At 37.2% G+C, this 9,080-nt stretch overlaps 1 protein-coding gene across 1 annotated transcript; it reads left to right on the top strand.

Annotated features, from left to right (window-relative positions):
• On the top strand, positions 260–1,357 carry LOC107609966 (histone H3.3). Its single transcript, XM_016312029.2, has 4 exons — positions 260–428; positions 538–614; positions 710–800; positions 901–1,357. Exons 1-4 carry the CDS (start codon positions 357–359, stop codon positions 1,069–1,071), a joined length of 411 nt encoding a protein of 136 aa, XP_016167515.1. The 5' UTR covers positions 260–356; the 3' UTR covers positions 1,072–1,357.

The following is a 9,080-nucleotide window of genomic DNA, read 5'->3' as shown; positions in this document are numbered from 1 at the left end:
AATTAAAAAAAAGCGAGTCGATATTAGTTCCAAAATGGGAAAAACCAAAGAGAAGAACGAGTCATTTGAGCCGACTCGTTCTTAAACGCTCTCACAAAAGAAACACAACTCGTCCACGCTGGCAGTCCTTACTTCTGCAAATTAAGAATTAACCAGTGAATAGCAAGCACACGGATCAGTGTTCGTTGTTTAATTTTATTTTAAAAAAACTCCACATATTTTCGTAACGGACCTAACCCCATTCTGCTATGCTATAAAACCCCTAGACCGAAACCTTTCTGTCGTTCCGACTCCAATCTCTTTGCGTTCTCTGCAAACTCTTCGTATCTTCCCTCCTTTGTCGTTGATCGGAATCCATGGCTCGTACGAAGCAGACCGCTCGTAAGTCTACCGGTGGCAAGGCCCCAAGGAAGCAGCTCGCTACCAAGGTAACGTCTTTCTCGGACATAGGGTTTCTCAAAATTTGTTCAATTTTTGCCGCAATTCGGAACCTCTTTAGGGTTAGGGTTTCTCATTGTCTTTTGTAATTCTTGTCAGGCCGCGAGAAAGTCCGCTCCCACAACCGGTGGAGTGAAGAAGCCCCATCGTTATCGCCCTGGAACTGTTGCTCTCCGGTAACAATTTCCCCAAATCTTTTTAACGTTTTTTGTTTTGGAGCTCTTGTATGTTTTGGCCTCAATTTTACATTCTCTTCGTGTTATCTTTTCAGTGAGATCCGAAAATACCAAAAGAGTACCGAGCTTCTGATCCGTAAGTTACCCTTCCAGCGTCTTGTTCGTGAAATTGCTCAGGACTTTAAGGTGTGTTGTTCTCAAAATTTTTCACGTTTCCCAGTTTAATAAATTTCTGATCTTGGATTATATAATTAAAGATGTCATTTATGGTTTGTGTATGGTGCAGACTGATTTGAGATTTCAGAGCCACGCAGTTCTTGCACTTCAGGAAGCTGCAGAGGCTTACTTGGTTGGATTGTTCGAAGACACAAACTTGTGTGCTATCCACGCCAAGAGGGTCACCATTATGCCCAAGGACATTCAGCTCGCTAGGCGCATTCGTGGAGAACGTGCTTAGTTTTACTGTGTAATTCAACATGGTGTTGACGTTAGGATTTATGGTAGACATATAAATTCGGATGTCTCTAATTGTTTGCTCAGATTTCTTTTGGGGGTGATGTTTAGGATTTTATTATTATTATTATAGGGCATATAACATGAATGTTTTCTAATGTTTGTTCAAGACTCAGCTACCTATTTCGATCTATGGTTTTGTGAATTAAGTTCCCTTCCCTTGTTTGTTGAATTCGAAGTGTTTATATAATTAGCTATTTATTGATTGTGACAGTGTTGAATTGTCTAAGCAATCAATATCTTGAAGTAATCTGCTGGTTTGTTTTTTTAACCCTGCGAGCTTCTTACTTTTAGGCGGTATGAACATTGTAATAGGAGGACTTTTGTTTTTGGGACACTTGTGTATAACTACTCGTTTTTCGCAATTGTGGGCTTTTTTTTTTGGGAAGTCTGTTGAACATTCTGCAACAGGTTGCGAAATCATCGTCTTTATTCGTTGATAATCAAATTAACAGCGTGTTTGGCTTGGAATTGATGAAATTTGAATGGATTTGAAACAAAAATATTTAAACTAGTTTAAGTGCTTGTTGGACTCTTTTTTAATGAAAAAAGTTATTTTTGATTGTTTTTAGTAAATTTTAGTTAATAGTATTAAAAAAAGGCTCAATTTTATGAATATGGAAGGCTTGTGTGTGATCTGTCTGAATATGGATTCATGGGTAGAAAACAAATATGGGGGACAGTTTTCTGTGAGTGTGAGAAAGAAAAACTTGCACTATGTGAGTTCTTTGATTTTAAAATTTTGCATAACAAATCGCATGGGATGATTGGTAGTCCGATTTGTAGCTGGAGAAATTTAAATTCTGATTTGTAGCTGGAGAAATTTAAGTAGCTGGAGGCAGTTGGAAAGAAATAGCTGGAGGCAGGTGAAAATCGGACCCTCATCGCATGGTACGATTTGATTATTTTATATTTTTTTGAATCAAATTAACCTAATTTAAGGGAATTAACATAACTTCTTTTTGAGTTTTTTCATTGCTTGGTATGAAACCAAAAAACTAGTAGTCAAGTTTATGTTCTTGTTTAAGTGATTGAGAGAAATGAGTGACAGAGTTATATTAAAAGAACTATTTTGTTCAGATTTTGTTACAAACATTTGAAAGAGTAAAATTTGTTTGTGAAAATCTGTTAAATGTTATTTCTTTTACCATCTCTTTTGAAGAGTTCAAAGGTGTGATATGTGAAAAGATTGATTTTGAGAGGGTAAGAAAAATATCCTGTATTCTATATAGATATCCCATACTGGTGTTTGGTGGATTCGTTCAATTTCAAATCAAATATGTAACGGACGAAGCGAGCATGCAAGAGATGTTTTCAATGTATATTGAAAACCGGGCTTAGGTCTCGTTCATCGAGTTGTATGCTGAGTTTGAACAATCTGAGGCCGACTGAAATGTTGTACGGAAAGATTACAATAGTGACAGTGAAGAAGAGTTCGAAAGTAACTACAAAGTTGTTGGTCTAGACGGAGATGAAGATCAAGGTGACGAAACTATGGCTCCAGATGTGATAGACGTGGCGAATGCACTCGCAAACGAAGTGCCGTTTGAGGAGCCATCATTCATGCGAGTTTTGGATTTGGAAGCCATGCATGTTTAGGAGTTTCCAGAATATATGAGTGAATGTACGTAATTTTTCGTATTTATAAAAAGGATTAGAATTTTGTAATAATTTATCTTGATAGATGGACCAAACAGTTAAGTGAAGTGCGATAATATACTCAATTAGTATTTGTTTTTGTGTATCTGTTTATGTATTTAAGTTTAAGATAGTCATTTTTTTAGTTAGTTATTGATTTAGTTAAATATAAATTAGTATTTATTAATCATCATTTAATGACACATTGATGTTCTTATTTTGTTTAGAATGATATATAATAACATGATGTAAAGTTTGTATTTATATCATAATTGATGCAGTAAATATTGATTTACTTTTATTTTCGGTGTTAAAATATTTGTGTATTAAGTACGTTTTGTATGGCTGCTATCCCAGCAGAAATTTCTATTGTCGCAGATGGTGAATTTGTCGTTGGGATGAAATTCAGTTTTAGGGAAGTTGTTATTAAGGCGATAAAAGAGTATACCATACGAAGAAGGGTAGACTACCGGGTGTATGAGTCTGAGCCGTTGACATTTTATGCCAAGTGTACACAGTATGGGTCAGGGTGTGATTGACTTATCAGGGTTAGCATGATCCGCAGGAAGTACTGTTGGGTTATAAAGAGGTATAATGGTAGTCACACCTGTACCAGAGCCACTATTTCTCAGGATCATTCGAAGCTGGATTCGACCACAATTGCAGAAGCAATAAAGCCGTTGGTTGAGGCTGACCCCTCCTTAAAGGTAAAATCGGTTATAGCAGAAGTGCAATCGAAGTTCAACTACACCGTTAGTTATCGGAAAGCATGGTTGGCTAAGGAAAAGACAGTAGAAAAAATATTTGGAGGTTGAGAAGTATCGTACGAAGCGTTGCCTATATGGTTTGAGGCCATGTGTCATAAGGAGCCATCAGCTGTTGTCCATATTGAGACTATGCCTGCATATCAAGGCGATGGCTTGGTGAGTGATATTCGGGTATTGCATCGAGTCTTTTGGAGTTATTGCCCCTGCATTAGAGCATTTAGCATTGTAAGTCAGTTGTCCAGGTGGATGGGACTCACTTGTACGGTAAGTATAAGGGTTGTCTACTAGTGGTAGTTTCACAGGATGACAACAACAATATCGTCCCAATTGCGTTTACTATTGTGGAGGGAGAGACTTCTGATGCGTGACACTTTTTTCTGAGTAACCTGCGCTAACATGTTGTCACTCGGGATGGTGTGGGACTAATATCCGACCGACATGAATCCATCAATGCAGCTGTGGCACGCAGTAACGGAGCATGGTCACCTCCTAGAGCTTTTCATATGTTTTGCATCAGGTATATAGAGTCGAATTTTCTGAGAAAATTCAAGGCACCATACTTGCATAAACTGGTCGTCAATATAGGTAACGCAGAGTAGATCTAAGTAAGTTATTAACAGAGTTACCTTCAACAAGTGTTTTGATCTCTTTTCTTTCGTTTGTTTCTTGTTATCGTGCAGGATATTTGAGGACGGTGCGGGAGTACGAAGTGCGTTACCAGCGTTTACGAGAACGGAGCGAGGCATACACTAACTGGTTAAACCGAATCCCCCGCGAACAGTATGCGTTGGCACTTGATGGTGGCTACCGGTGGGGTCACATGATGACGAATCTAGTGGAATGCATCAATTTAGTATTGAAGGGTGCACGGAATCTCCCCATTATTGCCCTTGTGAAGGCAACATTCTACAGGTTTAACGAGTTGTTTACCCGAAAAAGAGCCGAGGCGGAAGTACGGATTAATGCTGGCCATGTTTTTTCTGAGCTTGTGACGTCAAAGTTGCATGCAAACCAACTGGCATCAGGAAACATCTAGGTTAGTTGCTTCGACCGGCAGAATGAGGTCTTCGAAATGCGCGAGATGCCAAGTGGACTGGAGTATGCTGTCGACCTCCGTCGCCAACGATGTGATTGTGGTGAGTTCCAGGTAGACCGGATTGCTTGTCGACATGTGTTTGCATGTTGTGCCAACCAACGACTGGATTGGCAAGTGTATGTGCATGATGTGTGTAAGATGGACCAAGTTCGGCGAGTGTGCCGAGCTAGGTTTAGGCCACTGGGTAATCCTACTACATGGCTTGCTAACAACGGACCTCGATTCATACTGAATCCGTACCTGAGACGCGTCACCAAAGGTCGCCCCAGGATGACACGCTTCTTGAATGAGATGAACACGCGAATGTTACGTCATCCTAGGCGATGTAGGCTATGTGGGGCTGAGAGACACAATCGTAGCAGATGCCATCAGTCAGCTGGTGCAAATGCCGACAGAGATGCTCAGTAGATTCACAGTCTAATATGATATGATATATGTAGCATTATAACTTATGACAATCTAGTATAATAAGATATCTGTAACATTATATAATATGACATGAATTGTCCAATTGAGTTAATATGATATGATATTTGTAGCAATATATTAAGATATATGAAACATTATAACACGTTCATATTGTCCAAGACATACAAAGTAATCAAAACATAGTCCAGATCATTAATACATAAACAAGTTTACTACACAACAACTACTTTTTCATTGCCCACTTTACATCCTTCACAAATTCTTGCATTTTTGACGGCCTTTTTGAACACAGATGGAGTGTACCGACTAGCGCTACAACGTGACGGATCTACCCTCAAATTGTAACCTTTGCCTGTATCATCCGGAGTGCGTGCCTGACATGTATACAATTTAATTAAACAATTAAATAAAGTACATAAGGTAATCAAACCAACATAGATACCACATATCATTTAGTCAAACCAAACAGAGATACCATTTATGAATACAAAATAATTAACTAATTAAACATGTAAATCAAAATACACAATATAATACCATCATTACGGAATTTTTCATCCTCGTCGAACTCCTCTATTTCATCCTCCTCATCCTCGTCCTCGTCATCCGGGTCATCTACTAGATACCCATTGGTCTCTTGCTCGAGTGTGTTAGCATTTTCTTCAATGAGTCCCATGAAAACACGGTTAGGATTTTGACTATTAAGAATTCTGCGTCCACCGTCACTCCTACTGGAGTCAATAGATACGAACCCTCTAGAAGCAACCGATGAGGTCCGGCACGGATGCCTCCGTCCAACGAATACCTACCTGCCATGAACTCAGGCTGATGGCCGTATTGTGATTGTCCTACATCTGCAGCCATGAACCCAAGCAACTGGTTAAAAGAAGCTCATTCTCATGAGTCAAACTGTGACATACCCCAATACCGTTGATGTATTGGCAATGACGGGGTGAACTGTGTTTAAGGTATATACTGGCTTGAGGACTGATGTTGTTCTTGTAGAAGCGGATTTGGAGGTGATGATGGCGGTGAATGTGGCTCCGGCTCTTCATTGTCATCATCCATGTCCTGATTACCCTCACCATTCTCTTGAACCATAAGATTTGACAAGTTCAAACGGTCCCCAAATTTTGTTCGGTACCAGTACATGTAAGTATCCAATAGATGCTCTGACGGCATAAGAAGCTCAATAAGAACATGGTTATACCTGTTTGTCCAATGCATCACCCAAAATGAATGACTCGGAGCCGTGGCCCAGTTAAGATTCTTAGGACCAGTCAGGACTTTTCCATGCGCCTTGTCCAGATTCCGTTCCTGATGAGGTACCCCCTGAACAAAACCGAATTGTCGCCTACACCTATCAGTTGCATGCCACTCGATGCATTCAAAAGACACCAACGAGACTGTAGCGCTCCAGACAACCAACTGCATGTAGATCTCTGCAGGAATTATGTTCGGATCCACGCGGTCCACAGCATAAGCAACCCACACAAACTAAGGAAAAATAAAGGAAACTCATGATTACAACCACATAACAGACACAATAACAATGCTTCATAAGATTTACACTAACTCTAAACCCAAAACTAATACTTCTTTAATGAGAACACACCTGACCTTCCTAAAGTTCATCAAAGGCCTTCCTAAAGTGACTTAGCGTAAGATATCTATATCATCGGTCACCACGCTCCTAGTTACGCCACCTAATACGATATATTTCATTAGCACAATTGGATTCTAAATATCAAGATACGGGGTAAATGTAACAAAATATTACCTGTTTGCAAACGAAAAATTGCGGGGTTTCCTAGGAAGCGGCGCTAGATATGGCAGTCGGATCCAAGCCCAACCGAGCAGAAGTGTTAGTGGACAATCAATTTTCTTATAGTCAAAACCAGATGCCCTACATAACGCCCTGTAGAGGTGTGCTAGGCATGCCGATCCCCAACTGTATTGTCCAATACTGCCAAAATCATGAAGCAAAGGTAGAAACTTCTAGTGCACAGCTGCCCCAGATTTATCCCCAAACAAGATCGTCCTGATCAGCAACATAATGTGGCACTTCACATACCTATGTATACTGATTTCATCAGTCAACTGTAAATTTTCTTTTAGATCCCGTAGCCACGTCAATTTTATGCAACTTCCTCTACAGTCCGACTTATGCGGTGCAACTCCAAATTGGTGCAGACACTCCGCCTCCAAGACTTCAAAACTATTCATTGCCATCCCTATGACTGGAAGACCTTCCGTCGGAAGACCAAGAATTATAGCCACATCTTCAAGCGTCACAGCACATTCACCAATCGGAAGGTGAAACGTATGTGTGTTAGGGTGCCACCTTTCGATTAGAGCATTCACCAGTGTTTTCTGACATTAGACTACCCTAATCAGAGATACATGATAAAAACCAGTAAGTCGTAAATGCTCCTCCACCCTATCATTGTACTGATCTGGAGGGACTGGGTAATCACATGTCAACATTCTTAAATTTCTATAAAAACATAACAAATTATTAGTCAACTCATTAACAATTACTAACTTACTACTAAAATATAATAATTTTTTAACTACAGCGACTAAAATAACTTTCTCATGCTAAACTTTTTGTTAATTACAAAATAAGTAATTACCATGTACTAACCTACCAATTAATTAACTCTTATGGTTACAAAATTCGCACAACTAACTCAACAACAAACAAATTACTTAAAACCACACAACTATGATAAATTATTTTACTAAATCCAACTAAAACAAATAATTCTGACTTCTAAAATTAATTATTAATCCTTAAAATTATTCATAACTAACTATTAATAATAATAACTAATACATATATTCCTAATCAAAATTCTCAACAATATTACAACATCTAGAGATGTTGTTTCTTTATTTACGGTACAATTTTTTTTATAATATCTAAAATTATAATTTCTAATATTAATTAATTATTTACTATTATTTAAACATATATTCCTAAATTTTAAAAAATAATACTAATCATTCAGTTTTAATTCCTAAATTCAATTTCTCACAACAACAATAACATTTAACTTCCTAACAATTATAATTAAAAATTTTATAGGGATTTCAAAAAAAAAGTTGTTTTAAAAAAAAAAAAAATTCTGTTTACATTTAAAAATTTCTTTTCTAACAACAACAATAATAATTAATTTTCTAGCAATAATAATTATAATAAAAAATATTAAAAAAATTTCAAAAAAAATTACGTTTGTAATACAAAATAATAGCCATCATTCTGTTTACATTTTGAAATACAAAAGATAACAACAATAATAATAATAATTAACTTCCTAACAATAATAATTATTATTAAAAAATAGTAAAAAAATTTCAGAAAAAACTTACAAATGTTAAAAAATAGCAATAATCATTCTATTTATATTCCTAAATTCAATTTCTAACAAGAATAATAATAATTAAATTTTTAACAATAATAATTATAAATATAAAATATTTAAAAAATTTAAAAAAACTTACATAATTAGAATGATTGAAATAATGTATAATATGAAGCTCGGGACGATCAACATCTTTAACTTTATGTTTCTTTGTCATTTTAAATTTCCTTCCACCATGCACAGCAGAAAAATGGAGAAATGAAGAAGAAGCATGGTGGTATGAAGTTGAAAGTGAGTGTTGAAAGTGATAACTCGGATGGTGAGTGTGGGTCTTGCATGCGTCTTTGTTTGGATTCAGGGTATCGTTCGGGGAGAAGCTTTTGCGTGACGCGTGTCCATGCCTTCGCAACACAGACCGTGCGTTTGGCAAACGCAACTCGGACCGTCCGTTTAGTGAGAGAGAACTCGCAGGGTCTGGGTTCTGTTCCATAGACACCACAACGTTGTGAAGCACCTCTATTCTCCAAATTTGAGTCCAACACCACTCTTGCTTCCATATTCAAATTAAAAAGCATATTAAAAAAATAAAAATATTTTTTTGAAAAGTTATAATTTATACTTTCTTCAATGATTTTTTTCTTTAAAAAAAATAAAT

This window comes from Arachis ipaensis, chromosome B07 (genome assembly GCF_000816755.2).
Source record: "Arachis ipaensis cultivar K30076 chromosome B07, Araip1.1, whole genome shotgun sequence".
NCBI classification, from domain to species: Eukaryota; Viridiplantae; Streptophyta; class Magnoliopsida; order Fabales; family Fabaceae; genus Arachis; species Arachis ipaensis.
Note: the sequence above shows the minus strand (reverse complement) of the source record. Positions and strands in the feature narration are given on the sequence as shown.